Here is a 20,226-nt window from a genome sequence, read left to right as displayed (position 1 = left end):
CCCCACAGACAAGACAACAGGTAAGAAAAATTGTAACTGCCCTTGAAGTAGTAAATATAGGTATGTTAAAGGGTGATTTTAAATGTAAAAGAGGAAAAGAATTGGCCTAAATCCCACCACTACATCAATGCGGCTAAAGACACAAGTGAATGTAATTAGAAGCATAAGGAGTTCATTCCTGAATAACAAAAGGCTTTTTGTTAAAGTAAACAATTTTCTTATATGCACTTTTTAAGATAGGAAGAAAGGCGGGAATGATTTTATGGATAATAGAGGTTCCTGCCAAAGAAAGAATTCCAGTGGATACTTGGCAACTCAGCTGTTCTCTCCAAAGAGTCTTCAAGACAGCCTACCTTTCATTGTCTGGTGAGGGTGAAAATGGTTGTTAAAAATATCAACAAAGAAATATTCTTAGAGTCCCTACCTCACACCAAATACTTGCCAGGAGATTTCATAGATTATCACATTTTCCTAATATGAGTTAGATATCCCCATTTTACAGGAAAAGAAACTGAAGATCAGAACTGAAGATTAAATGAGTTGCTAAGGTTGCAAACGTAGCATGGAGCCAACTAAATTTTGGGACTCTTCCTATGAAACACTACAACCATCTCTTTCGGTGTTTGGGAATATTGTTACTCACCAACTGCATTATGTGAACATGATGCCCATTTAAAGGCACTTGGTTCAGGCTGTTTCACATTTGCTAAACTGTAACTTGAGGATGCCTTTCACGTGAAGCTGGAGAATCTGTCTATACTCTTTGGGCATCTCATGGAAACCGCGTTTAGGTAACTTATTGTCGTAATAGTGATGGCTGACAGGCATATTCTCTCCATTTCTAGAGAAGGGCCAGAATCCATACAGCTTCACGTTCTCACACAGCTCGACTGCCACACTTGTGATCATCAAGCCAGAGGACAGGCGATACTCGGTCACACCTTTAGTCCTCCAGAAGAGTGCAAGGTTTTTCAGGTACTTGGGATGGAAAAACAAAACCTTTTGTCTTGCTTTAGATTCCTTCAGTGTATAGTATACCTTAAAAGAGGCTGCGGTATTGGCCCTGAAGGAAAACGCAGGCAGAAGGACGAAAGCATCTCCATAGGCTGCAACATCCTCCAGAAATATTGCTTTCTTTTCCTTTAAGTTCCCATATCTGCCAAATTTTTAAAACATTGTGATTTTAACAATAATCATTAAAGGAACAGTTTGGGTAACATGACACTGAATTCACCACTGACCAAAAACCAGAACCAGTTATGTCACTGTACATAAAAGAGACAAACTGAAGATTCAGAGAAATTCAGGTTAAGTAAGCATCTTGTATAATAAATATCAAGGGTTAGGTCTTCATTTTTTTCTTGGCATATCTATTCTTTCATTTCTACCTTCTTACAGAGCAATATTCTTGCTGGACATACATTTTAAAAAATTATTTTATCTTCAAACTCAGTAATTTTTTCCTGAGGTTGCTTTTTAATGCTGAAACACCTTCCAAATGTATCATACTGATACATTTTCTCAAACATAGCACACTCTTAAAATATCTGTACATTTTAAAAAATTCATTGAGCTGTATCCAAGTATACATATTATTATAAAATAACAATTTCCTTTAGAACAGCAGTCCCCAACCTTTTTGACACCAGGGACTAGTTTCACAGAAGATAATTTATCCATGAACTGGGTGATGGGGGTGGTTTGGGGATGATTTAAGTGCAGTATCTTTATTGTGTACTTTATTTCTATTATTATTATATCAGTTCCACCTCAGATCATTAGGCATTAGATCCCAGAGGCTGGGGATCTCTGCTTCAGAAAACCTAAAATATCTATATGCATACACACACACACATATGCATTTCAAATTTCCTCCATGGACTGTGATAGCTCTATGTGTTTAATTTAAATAATGCCTCAGTTAATACATGTGTTTAGAAAATAAATTCTGGGGAGATAGGTACAATATTTTATATTCTCTTAAGTCATACTAGAACTATTTGAGAGATATATTCTACTAATAACAATTATTAATCACTTTGGATGAAAACAACTGAATAAAACTAAGTATGGGATTTTGGGGCTTCCCTGGTGGCTCAGACAGTAAAGAATCTGCCTGAAATGCAGGAGACTCAGGTTTGACCCCTGGATCAGAAATATCCCCTGAAGAAGGGAATGGCTACCCACTCCAGTATTCTTGCCTGGAGAATCCCATGGACAGAGGAGCGTAGCAAGCTACAGTCCATGGGGTCACAAAGAGTCAGACATGACTGAGAAACTAACACTTTCACTTTTAATGGGATTTTTTTACTAAACAGCCAATATTTCATAGTAGTGACATTGTGGAAAATAAAATATGGGAATTATTTTTTAGTAATAAACTGCCCAAAGCGCCCTGACAATTTTGTCAAGTTCTCCTAAGGCTTACTCTCTGAAGCATCTAAGTAGACTAAATTTTTTCAAGAAAGTTTTATCAAGACAAAATAGTAACATTAAAATTCTGAAAGGAAATATTTTTTTAAAAACTTCAGTACTGGTGAAAAACTTGAAGAGATAAGTAAGTTCTGATTTGATTAGCAACCCTTGACTTAAGACATTAGAAGTACAACTGGACATACCTCTTATGAGCCCAACCTAAATTACTAATATATTCTTATGTATTTTCCTTACAAAGCCATTCCAGTCAGTCTCAGCCACAAGATTAGGGCTCAGACTAAGAAATAGGTTAAATAATAAAAAAGTGGTCTTGAACAGTTATGTAACATGGAAGGACTTACCTTAGCTTTATAATACTGGGATTTAGAGTCACCAGGTTGGTTTTAGTGCCAACATCATTGGTAACATTTCCTGTGGTTGGGGGAAGATTACACCTGAAATTTGGAAGAAAAAATATTCTCAAAATATAACTTTCAAAAAAAAGTACATCCACACAAATGCATGCAAACATTCTCATTTTATTGGAGAAAATTACTGCTGTAAAGAGAGTTTCAGATTTCATCTGATTTCCCTCAAAAATATTTAATAAATACAGAATTCAGACACAGGTTCAATCCCTAGGTTGGGAAGACCCCCTGGAGAAGGAAATGGCAACCCACTCCAGTATTCTTGCTGGAAAATCCTATAGCCTGGCAGGCTATAGTCTACCGGGTTGCAAAAGAGTCGGACATGACTTAGCAACTACACAACAACAGCAGCAAACTCTTAGTTGGCATTTCAATATTGGATAAAACATAAGAATCTGATAAATGCTTTCAGTGACAAAACTAGAAGTGACAAGTACACCTTGCCTAGCATTTGAAGAGTTCACAATCCTTTTATTAAAATTATTTATATTAATTAGATTCCCATGGTGGTCAGTTCAGTTCAGTTACTCTATCGTGTCCGACTCTGCAAACCCCATGGACCACAGCATGCCAGGCTTCCCTGTGCATCACCAACTCCTGGAGCTTGCCCAAAGTCTTGTCCATCGAGTTGGTGATGCCATCCAACCATCTCATCTTCTATTGTCCCCTTCTCCTGCCTTCAGTCTTTCCCAGCATCAGAGTCTTTTTCAGTGAGTCAGTTCTTTGCATCAGGTGGCCAAAGTATTGGGGCTTCAGCTTCAGCATCAGTCCTTCCAATGAATATTCAGGACTGATTTCCTTTAGGATTGACTGGTTGGATCTCCTTGCAGCCCAAGGGACTCTCAAAAGTCTTCTCCAACACCACAGTTCAAAAGCATCAATTCTTCAGCACTCAGCTTTCTTTATGGTCCGGCTCTCACATCCATACATGAATACTAGAAAAACCATAACTTTGACTAGATGGACCTTTGTTGGCAAAGTAATGTCTCTGCTTTTTAATATGCTGTCTAGGTTGGTCATAGCTTTTCTTCCAAGGAGCAAGTGTCTTTTAATTTCATGGCTGCAGTCACTATCTGCAGTGATTTTGCAGTCCAAGAAAATAAAAGTCTCTCACTGTTTCCATTGCTCCCCATCTATTTGCCATGCAGTGATGGGACTGGATGCCGTGATCTTAGTTTTTTGAATGCTGAGTTTTAAGCCCGGTTTTTCACTCTCCTCTTTCACTTTCATCGAGAGACTCCTCAGTTCCTCTTCATTTTCTGCCGTCAGGGTGGTGGCATCTGCATATCTGAAGTTATTGACATTTCTCCCTGCAATCTTGATTCCAGCTTTTGCTTCATCCAGCCTGGCATTGTGCACGATGTACTCTGCACATAAGTTAAATAAACAGATTGACAATAGACAGCCGTAACGTACTCCTTTCCCAATTTGGAACCAGTTTGCTGTTCCACATCTGTTTCTAACGTTGCTTCTTGACCTGTATACAGATTTCTCAGGAGGCAGGTAAAGTGGTCTGTTATCCCCACATCTTTAAGAATTTTTCACAGTTTGTTGTGATTCACAGTTAAAGGCTTTTGCATAGTCAATAAAGCAGAAGTAGATGTTTTTCTGGAACTCTCTTGCTTTTTCAATAACCCAATGGAGGTTGGCAATTTGATCTCTGGTTCCTCTGCCTTTTCTAAACCCAGCTTGAACATCTGGAAGTTCTCAGTTCATGTACTGTTGAAGCTCTGCTTGGAGAATCTTGAGCATGACTTTACTAGTGTGTGAGATGAGTGCAATTGTGCAGTAGTTTGAGCATTCTTTGGCATTGCCTTTCTTTGGGATTGGAATGAAAACTGACCTTTCCCAGTCCTGTGGCCACTGCTGAGTTTTCCAAATTTGCTGGCACATTGAATACAGCACTTTAACAGCATCATCTTTTAGGATTTGAAATAGCTCAGCTGGAACTCCATCACCTCCACTAGCTTTGTTCATAGTGGTGTCTCCTAAGGCCCACTTGACTTCGGACTCCAGGATATCTGGTTCTAGGTGAGTGATCGATCACACCATTGGGGTTATCTGGGTCGTTAAGATCTGTTTAGTATAGTTCTTCTGTGTTATTCTTGCCACCTTTTCTTAATATCTTTGGCTTCTGTTAGGTATCATTGTCAATTTACAAATTTTTAAAAATTGAGGCATTGTCATTATGGTTATAATGTCTGCCAGAAGAAAAGCATATATGAAAAATTAAAAATTTCCTGATTCCCATATGGATAGTTTTTCCACCAAATTAAGCTGTTAATAAATAAAGCTCTAATGTTCTTATAATGATGCTTTCATATTAATGTTCTCATCCTCTTTTGAGTACTAATTGGTTTTTAAATTGGAAAACAAATTAAGAATTGTAATTTTGAGTAAGCATAGTCTTGTCACAAAAAAAGGGAAAGTTGGTTACGACTCCCTAAGTATCATTTACAGAATTTCAAGTAGACCATTTCTTTAAAGCTATACATACAAAGGGAGCATCTCTGAGGAAAGCTGTTTAAACCTGACTGTGTTCTGTAATGCTCCTGAGGTTAAAATAATCTAGTTCATCCTCTGTGAAATATATGAATAAATGAAACATGTACTTCCCTCACTGATAAAAAAGATACATCCTAAAACAAAGATGGCACTTTGGAAAAAACAAATATTAATCATAGATAACAGGCCACAGAAATATCTTCATTAATGGACTTCCTGTAACAAATCCACTTTTCAGAACATAACTACTCATATCCTTTTGAAGACTCAAAAATGATTTCCAATATGATATCACTGGAGACCCATAGAGGAAATATTGTGTATTGCATATATAAAGTACAGTGAAGCCACTCAACACCTATTCTTGTTCCTTACACTTTTAATTGACAGCTCCAAATCTTCTGAAATGAAAAATAATCACAAGCAGTTTCCAGATCGTTTTACAAACTATAAAACATGTACGGCCAAAATCAATAAAGGCTTAAAGATTAAATAAATTTTAATGACATCAACTATGTATAGTCCCCATCTGACCTTTCTGTTTGGAAGGCTAACTTCAAAAGTATTGAAGTTAGTATTTCTATTCAAAAAATTTTGTAAAAAAAGCATTTCTATTCAGAAAAATACCTGGCATCAGCAAATGCAGAATCTAGAATATATACATTTATTTCAGAGTTATAAATTAAGTAGCTGTTGAATTGTTGTTGTTGTTTTCTGCTTGCTAAACCTAAACTTGTATTTTTTATACCTGCTATAAAGTAAAATGGATATTTAGGCATAATATTCACCCCAGATGTTTTGGGAATTTTCAGTCTATAAAAAGTCTATTATGAGAAGAATTATTTATTTTCCCCCTGACTTTTCCATACTGAGTACTTTAACAAAATGGCTAAATCATGCAGGTATTCGCCATTTCCACATTCATCATGAGGAATACAATAACTGTTGGACTGCCAAGGTCTGTTATTCTGTCATTACTTTCAGCATAAAACTCTAAATGAGATTAAAGTGAGGGGGAGCTCCTGATTAAAAGCTGTGTTTCCTTTTCATGTGCTAATAAAAAGGGCAACATTAAATCAATAAAGATCAAAGGATCTTCCTCTGATGCATGCAATCAGTGGTCATGAAATAGGAAGAAACAGATTTCAACTTTATGAAAAGGTACATCTCAATTGAAATCCATCCTCACAAGGATGAATCATCTTTCCATCATGTTCTGAAAGTGGAGATGTTCTCTGGTTTGTCTTATTAGTTCAGAAACACATAGAAACCACTTTTGTTTCTGTTTTTGGCAAGCTAGCTTGTACTGAGATATAAACATTTTAAAAGATCAGAATTTTACAAGCCATATTTTTTCCCCTTAAATTTCAGGCCAGAAACCTAAATAAACAATGATATTGTACGGCTATACAAAATCGAAGTCAGCGTTTTCACAAGTATTACCTGAAAACAAAGTTTTCTTGAAATGTTGTTTAAGAAAAAAAAAGTTATCCTTGATACACTGAAGGCTCTGACAAGTCCTTCAGTGAAGATCTTCTTTCACCATGATTTCATACAGGGTTTTTGGAAAGTTTAGTAAGCATAGCACAGTTTTATCCTTCTGGTATCAACATTCAAAGGAACTCATGATCCACTTAACACTTCAGAAAACACACCAGATAAACTGTAGGCTTAAGCAACAAAGTTTAAAGATCAAAATTTAAACAGAGTATCTGATTGATAGAGTGCCTGATGAACTCTGGACGGAGGTTCATGACATTGTACAGGAGACAGGGACCAAGACCATCCCCATGGAAAAGAAATGCAAAAGAGCGAAATGGCTGTCTGAGGAGGCCTTACAAATAGCTGTGAAAAGAAGAGAGGCGAAAAGCAAAGGAGAAAAGGAAAGATATAAGCATCTGAATGCAGAGTTCCAAAGAATAGCAAGGAGAGATAAGAAAGACTTCCTCAGTGATCAATGCAAAGAAATAGAGGAAAACAACAGAATAGGAAAAACAAGAGAGCTCTTCAAGAAAATTAGAGATTCCAAGGGAACATTTCATGCAAAGATGGGCTCGATAAAGGACAGAAATGGTATGGACCTAACAGAAGCAGAAGATATTAAGAAGAGGTGGCAGGAATACACAGAAGAACTGTACAAAAAAGATCTTCACGACCAAGATAGTCACGATAACGTGATCACTGACCTAGAGCCAGACATCTTGGAATGTGAAGTCAAGTGGGCCTTAGAAAGCATCACTACGAACAAAGCTAGTGGAGGTGATGGAATTCCAGTTGAGTTATTTCAAGTCTTGAAAGATGATGCTGTGAAAGTGCTGCACTCAATATGCCAGCAGATTTGGAAAACTCAGCAGTGGCCACAGGACTGGAAGAGGTCAGTCTTCATTCCAATCCCAAAGAAAGGCAATGCCAAAGAATGCTCAAACTACCGCACAATTGCACTCATCTCACACGCTAGTAAAGTCATGCTCAAAATTCTCCAAGCCAGGCTTCAGCAGTATGTAAACCGTGAACTCCCAGATGTTCAAGCAGGTTTTAGAAAAGGCAGAGGCACCAGAGATCAAATTGCCAACATCCGCTGGATCATGGAGAAAGCAAGAGAGTTTCAGAAAAACATCTATTTCTGCTTTATTGACTATGCCAAAGCCTTTGACTGTGTCGATCACAATAAACTGTGGAACATTCTGAAAGAGATGGGAATCCCAGACCACCTGACCTGCCTCTTGAGAAACCTGTATGCAGGTCAGGAAGCAACTGTTAGAACTGGACATGGAACAACAGACTGGTTCCAAATAGGAAAAGGTGTACGTCAAGGTTGTATATTGTCACCTTGCTTATTTAACTTATATGCAGAGTACATCATGAGGAACGCTGGGCTGGAAGAAGCACAAGCTGGAATCAAGATTGCCGGGAGAAATATCAATAACCTCAGATATGCAGATGACACTACCCTTATGGCAGAAAGTGAAGAGGAACTCAAAAGCCTCTTGATGAAAATGAAAGAGGAGAGTGAAAAGGTTGGCCTGAAGCTCAACATTCAGAAAACAAAGATCATGGCATCTGGTCCCATCACTTCATGGGAAATAGATGGAAAAACAGTGGAAACAGTGTCAGACTTTGTTTTTTTGGGCTCCAAAATCACTGCAGATGCTGATTGCAGCCAGGAAATTAAAAGACGCTTGCTCCTTGGAAGGAAAGTTATGACCAACCTTGATAGTATATTAAAAAGCAGAGACATTACTTTGCCAACCAAGGTCCGTCTAGTCAAGGCAATGGTTTTTCCCGTGGTCATGTATGGATGTGAGAGTTGGACTGTGAAGAAGGCTGACCGCCGAAGAATCGATGCTTTTGAACTGTGGTGTTGGAGAAGACTCTTGAGAGTCCCTTATACTGCAAGGAGATCCAACCAGTCCATTCTAGAGGAGATCAATCCTGGATGTTCATTGGAGGGACTGATGCTAAAGCTGAAACTGCAATACTTTGGCCACCTCATGCGACGAGTTGACTCACTGGAAAAGACTCTGATGCTGGGAAAGGTTGGGGGCGGGAGGAGAAGGGGACGACAGAGAATGAGATGGCTGGATGGCATCACCGACTCTGTGGACATGAGTTTGAGTGAACTCCGGGAGTTGGTGATGGACAGGGAGGCCTGGCGTGCTGTGATTTATGGGGTCGCGGAGATTCGGACACGACTGAGCGACTGAACTGAACTGAACTGAACTGATATTTAGACTATTCCTTTAAAATATTCAACTGATCTTGGATTTAAAAAAAAAACAATTTGACAGTACTTACCTAAAAACGAAGTCAGATTTATCGATTTCAGCTCCACAGAGAGACTGATTCAGAATTCCCCCGTTTCCAACCACTGCACACTGATTAAAAGAGTATCCCACAAAAGGCTGAAACTATCAGGGGAAAGAGAAAAATTGCCATAAATATCTTTAGTTTTAGAACCATAAACATCGTCAGCTTAATTCAAGTAGCTGAAGTTTTACATATATTAAAGAAAGAAAAAGAACAAGAAGCAATACCGTAGAATGTTAATCAACTTCTGATTAATCATAAGATATTCTGTAGGACTTCCCTGGTGGTTTAGTGGTTAAGAAACTGCCTGCCAATGCAGGGGATACAGCTTCGATACCTGATCTGCGAAGATTCCACTTGTCATGGAGCAACTAAGCCTGTGCACCACAACTACTAAAGCCTGCACCCACTAGAGCCTGCAAGCTGTAACTACTGAAGCCTGTGTGCCAGAGCCTGTGCTGCACAAGACAAGCCACCGCAATGGGAAGCCCACGCATCACAACTAGGGAGTAGCCCCCGCTTGCCGTAACTAGAGAAAGCCAGGGTGAAACAATGAAGGTACACAGCACAGCCAAAAATAAATAAATAAAAAATAAAAAAAAGAAAGAAATCCTGTAAACCTAAGTTTCATCTTTCTTGAGAGAAATACATAGCATATCATATACAATACAATGTAAAAATACTAAATATAATACATTTGCTTTTAAAATGTACTTTAATGCTTTTTACATCCCATAACTAAGTAAATAAATTGAGGATGACAAAGTTTTACATGGGTCTTTCCTACAAACAGGACCATTTTCAGCCAAAAATAAAGCAAATATAAAGTTGCATTAAATTCTCTATTCTTGGCCACAAAATTAATAGTTAATTTAGCAAAAGTTCTCTGTGCTTCTTAAATAGTGAGATCTTCAGGCTCAGTGATGACAGGAAATTTACGCCTGCTGTCTCCATAAATGATCAGCCATGGTGCTTTGAGGAAGCCTCGTGGGCTTCCGTCTACGGGGTCACACAGAGTCGGACACGACTGAAGTGACTTAGCAGCAGCAGCAGCAGTCACTCTGTGCTGATTTATTTCAAACTCATTTCCAAGACCAGAATCATTTTTGTTTCCTCCAAGGTTCCAACTGGCCAATCCCCAAAGACCCTTCACTATGAGCAAATCCTTCACAGTCTGAAAATAACTGGTCAATTGGATGGTGTTGTTGGCCTTTGCCGGTCACTTTTCTGGAAGTCATGCTGAGACCTTAATCAGCGGCAAGAATGTCAGCACAGACTTCTACAATACAAGGTCCTGATTCACCTGTTTTGTCTCTAGAATGTGAACGTAGGTACTTAAGGGGCAGGGAGTACGTTTATTACTTTTCATCCCCCTCATCTTTCACTGTACTTGCCCAGAGGAACATCACTTTTTAATGAGTGACTGCTGGCCCAGTGGCCACCTGGGTATAACCCCCAATGTCATGTTGGAACCCAGTTGTCCCAGCTTATGGGAACCAACTGGTAAATATTCAGGAATTTTTGTTAAACCAGTGGTAAATTATAATCACCACAACAGGGGTATTCACACTGCTGCTGTCAGGGAACCCTCCTGTCCGGTGTACAAGCACACCCCAGGACCAGTGTGCTTCTGAGCTGCCCTACAGACCCTGAGTCACCTGACTGCCCTGTGCTCCTGAGGCTGCACGGGGAGATGCCAAACAAGTAATGAGAACTATGTTTCAGCACATCTGGATTGTCCCTGAAAATGAAAAATCATATTGTGCTTCGTATGTGAAAAGCACTTTTCTGAGTTGTAACTTAACACATAGAATCCACACATCAGCCTTGTGAGCATTTTACAGACAAGAAGATGGAGGCACGAGTTTAAGTAATGGCTAGGGAGCGGCAGAGCTAGGATTCAAACCCAGGCAGTGTGTTTCACAGTCCACTGTCATCTTACAGATGCTCTCATTCAAGGGATAAAGGTTAACGTAAGCATGTGCCTTGGGACTTCCCTGATGGTTCAGTGGTTAAGAACCCACACTTTCATTGCAGGGGGCATGGGTTAAGTCCTTGGTTGGGGAACTAAGATGCCACATGCTGCTTGGCATGGCCAAACAATTGATTAAAATAAATTTTTTAAAAATGATGTGCCTTATTTCCCTGTGTGACTTTGATGCCCAGCAGAATGCCTGGCTCTTTAATGAATGGTTCTCACATACCTCTGATTATTGCAAGTCACTGAACTTCTATTAACAGCTGTTTTCAGACAGTGTTTACTAAACAATACTATAGTAAGTTCTGAACTTTACAAATAGAGTGGAATGTAAATAGGCTCTTTATGGTACAACAGAAGAGATTACTGAGAGGAACATATCTCCAATTAAGCACTTAATATAATGAATATTTTTCTCTGGTTTCTTGGTCAACTAGGAAGAAAAAATCTGTATGTTTTGAGATCTCATGTTCAGTAAGAGATAAATAAATGAAAATTTCAATGTCCCTTAAACCTCCTAATAAAATGCAACTTTGGGCAACTCAACAGTCTGCTTGTTGCTCATTCCAATTGTCAACCAACTTTGGGGACTTCCCTGATGGTCCAGTGGTTACTTCCACTGCAGAGGGACATGGGTTTGATCCCTGGTCAGGGAACTGAGATACTGCATGCCTTGTCAGTATGACCAAAAGTAAATAAAATAAAATGAAATGAAAATGAGAAAACAAAAAGAAAAAGAAAGAAAACCAGCTTTGTTGTTTCTTTTCAAGTTACTTGGCAGAGTTTTTGGAGAAAGTGATTTTACAACATTTCATCAAAAGCATCTAACGCTGCTATTTGCTCACTGTGTGCCTGGCAGAACATAGCAGGGTGGGAATGCGGAAAGCAACTTTGGATGCTATGTCCATGGACGGGATGTTGAAGAAACACAGAAAAGTGAGTTCACTTTGCAGTTCTTACTGTATTAACTTCAGAATTTCCTCCCCCCAGTTTTAAAAAGTCAGCATCAATTTGGAAAATGGATGCTGTTGTTAATCTCATCCGGAATTATCAAGCTTATGTTAAGTTATTCTTTTCAAGGTGTCAATTAGAAGCAAAAAATATCTGCTGTTCCTCTGTTCTGGCCAGCTAAAGCAAGGAAAACACTAGAAAAAATGGCATGGGTGAAAGAGTTACTCTCTGTGGACCTCCCCAAGGCTTTCTCTGATAAGAGATATAAATATTCTTTGAAAGTGAGTGTCAGTCACTCAGTTGTGTCCGACTCTTTGTGACCCCAAAGACTATAGCCCTCCAGGCGCCTCTGTCCATGGAATTCTCCAGGCAAGAATACTGGAGTGGTTTGCCATTCCCTCTCTAGGGGATCTTCCTGACCCAGGGATCAAATCTGGGTCTTCTGTATTGCAGGCAGATTCTTGACCACTGAGCCATCTTTAGTTGCTATCATTTTAGCTATTGGTAATTTCAATGAATCATGAGGGGATTTTCAGAATGCTGTATGAATTGGTCCCCATTCCCTTCCAGAAAATGTGCAATATTTTTTCTTTAACATTTTATATTGATTTTGTTCATTTCCAGAAAATTATACTTCCCTTTAATTGTAATCTGTTTTGAAAAAAACTGGAACAATTTACATGACAAGAAAACAATCGAAAGAAGCCAAATGTCCAACATAATGGAATTAATTGTAAGAACTGAATATTCTACAGTTGGTAAACTGCATATATAAAGTGATCCCATTTTGACCACTGATGTGTCCTAACTGCTTTTCATCAAATCATAAAAAGATGTCTGAAAGTACAGTTTATTAGCAATGGGATATACTTCATGAGAAAAATTTCCCCCAAGTTTGGATTTATATTGTAATGATAATGTATCATTACTTAGTTTAATAAATGAAAATACAATGAATGCATCTATGCATTGGGAAATGTTCTAGGAACTTGGGATACATCAGTGAACACACTAGATAAAAATCCCTGACTAGGAAAAAAAGGATAAAAACTATCTTTTCTACTATTGATTTCATTGTTATATTTTTCATTCTTATCTGTCCTTCCTTCATATCTACCTATATCACTTTCACCATTTGTTTTTATGGTCATCTTTGTCAATTTGAATTTCTTAATTATATATATTTTAAATCTTTCTCAGATTGCTTCCCACAAACTAAATTCATCTTAAAATAAAAAAATTTAAATTAAAGAAAAAAAATCCCTGTCTAGTGGAAGCAATGTTTACTAACCAGGAATCCTAATGTATTTACTTCCCAAAGATTAGCCACATAAACCTACAGTTCTTTGTGAAAAAATTGAGTTAGTCACCAAAACTGACAAGTAGAAGAACCAGGTAAAAAATGGTTCTTTCCCCAAGTCCTGGTAATTACTATGAGATAGCCCAGTACTTCGTCTCATACAAGGATGAGTCATGAAGACTCAAGGCTAGAAGAGTTTATTATTTAAGATACAAATACCATTCCCTGCAGAGTCACAAGGATTCAAAACTGCGTGCTGAAAATGGACCGCCATGCGTATCTTACACATCAGAGTGTGGCATTTTAATGAATCAACTCCTCCATTTTTATGTTATATCTTCATCTAAGACAATGTTCACCATAAATGGTAACACAAAGAAACCACAGAAATTTTCACTCACCACTGGCAACATATCAAAAATGTTTTCTCTAATTTGGATTTTGCTTTTACTTTCCACCTCATAGGTCATGTTGGTCCCAATGGGAGTGTTGTTTTGAGAAACAATGAAGTTCTGAACAGCATCACAACAGGAAGCGAGTTTTGCTCTGCGAAAGATAAGGAGACAAGTGAGTCAAGAAAAGAAATTAAAAATAGAGATAAGGATGGAAAATGCAGAAGAGAATTTTGCCATATTGACTTTCAGAGAGAAGATACCTCATTCACAAGGATGACATTTTTATCTCATTCCATTCTAACTGGCCCTGGATGGGGCAAGGATAAAATAGCAAAGAACATTAATGTACTTACACTCAGGTAAGGACTGAGTCACTCATAGGAAATACTGAGTATATAATGGTTTATATATAAAGACTTGGGACTTCTCTGGTGGTCCAGTGGTTAAGAATCCATCTGCCAATGCAGCGGACATGGATTCAAGCCCTGCTCCAGGAAGATCCCACATGCCGTAGAATTAAGTCCGTGTGCCACAACTCTTGAGTTGTGCTCCAGAATCCGGGAGCCACAGCTACGGAGCCCACATGCCCTAGAGCCCATGCTCTGCAACAAAAGAAGCCAACACAATGAGAAGTCTGTGCAACGCAACTAGAGAGTAACTCCCACTTGCCTCAACTGGAAAAAGTCCTTACATAGCAACAAAGACCCAGTGCTGCCAAAAATAATTAAATAAGTACATATATAAAATAAATATAAAGACTTCTTTCTCATGATAATGTTGTAACAACAAAAAGAAAATGATAGAACTTTCTAATTATTTTATTAAAAAGTATAGAAATCAAATTAAGACCAGTATCACACACCATCACCGAAGCAATATGTAATCATTTATTACAAGACAATTTCAACAAAAAGAAGCACCATTCAACAGTGATTTTTTTCATGCTTCATTGAAGCATAATTCACAAATACAGGGAATTCCCTGGTGGTCCAGTTGTTAGGACACTATGGCAGAGGGCCTGGGTTTAATCTCTTGGTCAGGGAACTAAGATCCTGCAAGCCATGCAGCGTGGCCAAAAAAAAAAAAAATTTCACAAATGCAAATTGTTTATGTTCGTGTTTTGATACTCACACATATTGTACAGTCATCACCATAATCAAACTAATCAACATATCCCATCACTCCACATAGTTATCTATTTTTTTTTTATGGTAAGAAGAGATTTACCTTCTTAGCAAATTGCAAGTATACAATACAGTACAGCTAACCATAACTGCACTGATGCACATTAATAGAGTGAATTTTTAAGTAAGGCAAATTTAAAGCTGCCATTCTTTGGAGAAAGTTTAGAGTAATTTAGAGCCAAGCAATGTCTGTTAACTATTCCAGTGGAGTGACACCTTACTGCCAGAATGCAGACCCAGAAAGGTCCTTCCAGGGATCATCCGAGTTTACCTCCAACTTCTGGCAGGTGATTCTAGAACCACTCAAAAGTTACATTTTGCAAGTGTAATTCTCCAGAGATGTAGATTCCATATAATCTCTTGATCATAATTTCATAACCTTGAAGTCAAGAGACTCTGTCAATTTGCACACTTAAATCTACTTCTCCAGTTAGCTTCTCACAGAATCTTTCCATAAAAACACTTCATGTAAATGAAAATGGTAATCATCAAGAAAAGCTTGAACTTTTTCAATCTTGATGCATTTAGAGAATTTCCTCTTTTCTCAGATTTTTTTCTGCAAGACCAGTTTTTCACTAAAGTCATCTTGTTCATCTTTAAACCTTTACATATTCCTCTGTTCACTTAAAAATATATATTATAGTTGGGTCCTATCATAGCACAAGGAACAGTGAATACTCAGTGCGTATTGATACCCTAGATTCCCAACTGGTTCTTCTACACTGCACATTTTTTAATTGGTTTTTGGTCCTGAAGGGTATACTTTTATATATGTTCCTACTGGACTTGGTTCTTTTGAAAAAAATACAACCCTCTGGTCTATCATGGTCATTTAAAAAAAATTTATTCATTTATTTGGCTGTGTCAGGTCTCAGTTGCAGCATATGGTATCTTTAGTTGTGGCATGTGGGATCTTAGTTCCTTGACCAGGGATGGTATCGAACCTGTGTTCCCTGAATTGCAAAGTGAATTCTTAACCACTGGACCACCAGGGAATTCCTGGTTAGTCATCTTGGATTCCAAAAATTTTCAGGGTATGAAAAGTCTGTGCTATGATATTATTTGAACTGTAAAAATCAAGATTTTCAAATTAATTCTTATAAGTTAGCTTATGTTATTAGAATAGTATCACTCTCTGTATTTCAGAACCTACCATTTCTAGAAGGGAGATCATGGAGAACAACAAAAGAAAACATTGAAAATGAAATGATGTGTCATCAAAAACATGATATTAAGTATTTCTAATTATAAATTTAATTTCATAACAATTCATGTGACATACTGCAAACTCAGAAATACTTATGTGTTTATAATTTTAAATCTCTTACAAAGCATGTTGAGAAAGGCAGTGGATTGATTCTCAAGTACTGTCTACAAGTAATTTAATTTCTCTAAGGATATCCAGTGCTTGAAAGAATATTGCATCACACACACACAAAAACACTTAGCAGAGTACCCTTTGTGGGATCTTAAATAGTTTTTTTCTGGGAGTTCCCTGGTGGGCTACTGGTTAGGATTCAGTGCCTTCAATTCTGTGGCCTGGGTTCAGTCCTTGGTCAGGGAACTGAGATATGGGAACTACAAGCCACATGGTGAAGCCAAATTTTTTTTTAATTTTCAGAAATTATATTCTCAATTATAAAATTTTCACATCCATGGGAAATTTGAAAGAACTGGACAATGTACATTTGAATAATGACCAGATAGACTCCACAAGTAATTTTTTTTTTTACTGTATTTGCCTTAATGTGTATTTACCCATTGTTAGGGTCTGGAGTCACCCTTCCCTCAAAGGAACAGAGGACACTCACAATAATGCAAGACACACTGTGAGGTTTATTTCCAGCTAGCTGGGGTCCAAGTGTCTGCCCAACACAGCGGGTTTCAACAAGGACCCCGAGCACTCAGAGCCAAGGGGTTATATAGCATTTTCAAATCATGATATTTCTAGATTACCTAACTCACAGGAATTTTCCACACACACATAGCTGTGCATATCTCTATCCTGGTGTCTTAACGAGATAAGTTTATCAGACCTGTTTACCTAATTTTCAGTGTCGCAGCCACCCACATTCTTGGTACTTAAGATTAACTTGTCTCCCAGGTTTTATCTAGTTCTTCTTCCCTCAAGTCACATACTCAGTAAAAATGGTTTTTCCGGCCTCTAAGATGGCTGTTCTTATGCTAACCCATTCTTACACCCATCATTTCACTTTTGCTGTTACAGACATTACAATTCAAAGTAAATTAAAGGTATCAGTAGGCTTCAGCCCTAAATACTTCAGCATATATAACATTATTATGTATTTCAGGGTAGAATTTACATACAATAAAATCCCAAATGTATTCAATGAGTTTTGAGAAGTGCAGAGATCCCTGTAACCCAATCCTCTATCAAGATATAGAATATTACCAATTCTACCAAACAATTCCTCAAACTCTTCCTAGTCCACCTCCAGCCCAACCCCACCTCAAGGCAACCCCATTCATGATCTTTTTTTTTTTTTTTACCAAACATTAGTTTTGCCTGTTCCAGAATTTATATAAGCATATTCATATTAATACAACATTTTAAATCAACTGTACTCTAATAAAAATTTTTGTATTTAATTAGTTTAAAATATCATATCATATATATACTTTTGTGTAAGGCTTCTTTCACTTGGTATAAATGTTTCTGCCATTCATGTATGTTGCTGTGTATGTTGGTAATTTGTCCCTTTTTATTGCTGGAGTCATGTTCCATTGTCTGATTGTACCAGAATCGATTTAGCCATTCTTTCCTTGCACTTTTACAGAAATCACTATCAAAAATCAATGTTAACTTTGTTTTGCAGCAGAAACTACAATAATACAACACTGTAAAGCAATTATACTCCAATGAAAAAACAAAAATAAAAAAGAGGGGGAAAAATCAATGTTAAACACCTAAACACTCATAATAACTTCCCAGGAAAAACATCAGAATAATTATCCAAAATGTCATTTTTGTAGCCTATGTTGGGTCACTTACTAATGGGACACTTTAAGCCTTTATCGTCAGTGGCAGAATTATAAATTTATGCTCTTTGTCATTTCCCAGTTCATGCACAAGGTAAAGATCCCTGTAACAGCCAGTGCTAGTATAGAACTGAGATGCTTAGAACAAACAACACAAAATAAAATTTTATTTCTGTCACTCCATTTTCCATCATTCCTAAAAACAAAGTCAATTCTAATCCTTGGTGACTCCAAAGTCAACCTGATGCACTCACAATAATTAACCTGGAAATTTCCCCCTTTATGCATAAAAAGAACAAAAGACATTAAAAAATAAAGGACACTGATGGTATCACCTGGATGTGATGGTGAATTTCATCAGTCAACTGAGCCAAGATACTCAGAGAACTGGCAAAACTATTTTGAGGGGTGTCTGTGAGAGTGTTTCAGGAATGGATTAGCATTTGAACCCGTAGACAAAGTCAAAAAGCTCACCCTTTCCAATGCATAGTAAATATTCAGTGGATCGGCATTCACAAACCCATCCCTGTAAAGCACTCTACTTTCCAGAGCATTGCACATTTAGTATGACATCTGATTCCCACAAAAACCAAGAAGGTAGAACATGTAATTATTCCTATTTTAGAGATGATAAAACAGGAGTTGAGAGTCTACTGTGATAGGACTGAGGTTGTTACCTTACGTTAACTTACATTTTCTGACATTCACTTATCTGCAATTTATATTAGAGTACATTGGGTGGATAATGCTTGACTTTGAGCTTTTTCTGTTAGGATGCTTTCCAGAATGGCACCAAACAACATAGTGGCTCCCAAAATAATGCTCGTAGCACCTCACTGACAACCTGTCCAGACACAACTCAAAGGCTGCAAAAAATTTTACATGTGAATGCTTCAAATCCTCTATATAACTGAGACATTCAAGGTTCTTGTTTTACACAAAGGGTGTCCATGGTCCCCGATGGATGGGATCAAGGTTATCAAGTGGTCCAGACACTGTGTCCCAGAATTTAATGGAAAAGAAACCCCTGGCTTGATGATGATCTAATCCTGCTCTGTCATGCCTTCAGCAACTTTATCCACACAATCCAGTTCTGAAAAGAAATCTACTCCCTTCCACCTCCAGGAAAAGACTGGAGACCCTCTATACTGCACAGATTTCCAAATCTAGAAACAGCTTACTTCCTTTCAGAGTGCTTCACTCTTGAGAGAGTCAATTCCTAGGCAAGTTGATAAGAAGTCCAGGGTCCCTGAGGAGAAGAAAGGGGTCCCAGGCTCTTGAGGAGGAGACTGGGATCTGGAATTGACAAATTGTCTTTTTTTTTCTTTAAGCCCAGAGCTGATGATTGCACAACAAAACAACTTATCTTGCTCAAGGATATGCTTTTCTTTAAACTCTGTACTGATGATTATATAACAACAATGTATCCTGATTGAGGACATGTTTTCCTTCTTGAGAACCTTCTGACTAATCCTGTCACCTTCAAATGTATATTATGGGAGTGGGTCTGCTAAGATCTTTCTATTATTAGTTCTAATACTGTTATCTTAAAATGTATATTGTGGGAGTGGGTCTGTTAAGACTTTTACAGTCTTGAGACATTCTTTTGATTTATTGTTAATAACTAACTGAAAAGTATATAGCTCCGTTGCTAAGACTAGCAAGGGGGGCACTCTCTGTCCCCCTTCTGATGTCTACGTCAGAAGCTCTCTCTGTCCCTTTTTATACTTTAATAAAACTTTGCTATACAAAAGCTCTTGAGTGATCAAGCCTGGTCCCTGGTCCTGAAGCTAAATCTTCTTCAGAGATCACAAATCTGACATAGTTCACCATAAGCTATCACTCTCATTAAGTAGGTTGGTCAAGGCTGAATACTTTTAGCCTTGACCTACAAAGGTGGAATCTGAAGATGTACAAGTTGCATCAGAGTTGGTCTAATGAAATACTTTGGAGGCAGAGATTTTTGTTCAAATTGAAGAAATTCCTTTTTATTTTACCACTATAGGTGCTGAGTGTTTCCTTGGTTTTCATCTTTGCTTTTTTGTTTTTTTCCAGTTCGAGTCCCAGGTCAAAATTCTTCAGTTCTAAATGGGATGCTTCCCAGATTTCCATGAAATGTTAATGGTGGCTTAAGGCTCACAGTGTACAAGACACTATAGGACACTCTGAATACTAACTACCTAAGTGTCCAAGCCCAGGGCTCGCAGGCCTCTCTTCTGTTTATCAAACTCTCTGAGAGAGCTCCCTAATGAGGCATGTGGCA

At 37.9% G+C, this 20,226-nt stretch overlaps 1 protein-coding gene across 2 annotated transcripts in view; it reads right to left on the bottom strand.

Annotated features, from left to right (window-relative positions):
* Positions 1-464: 464 nt before the first annotated feature.
* The window catches only part of ST8SIA6 (ST8 alpha-N-acetyl-neuraminide alpha-2,8-sialyltransferase 6), a 146,891-nt gene continuing 127,129 nt past the window's right edge, over positions 465-20,226 (bottom strand). For both annotated transcript variants that reach the window (XM_088844420.1, XM_055424548.2), the window contains 4 exons: positions 13,786-13,930; positions 9,144-9,256; positions 2,778-2,870; positions 465-1,156 (listed from right to left, as the gene is read on the bottom strand). In XM_088844420.1, coding sequence (XP_088700546.1) covers positions 688-1,156; positions 2,778-2,870; positions 9,144-9,256; positions 13,786-13,930 — 820 coding nt within the window. In that variant the 3' untranslated portion in view covers positions 465-687. The remainder of the gene's footprint in view (positions 1,157-2,777; positions 2,871-9,143; positions 9,257-13,785; positions 13,931-20,226) is intronic.

This window comes from Moschus berezovskii, chromosome 15 (assembly GCF_049115385.1).
Source record: "Moschus berezovskii isolate FMDL1 chromosome 15, NW_MosBer_1.0, whole genome shotgun sequence".
NCBI lineage: Eukaryota > Metazoa > Chordata > Mammalia > Artiodactyla > Moschidae > Moschus > Moschus berezovskii.
This window is presented reverse-complemented; position numbering and strand designations above follow the sequence as displayed.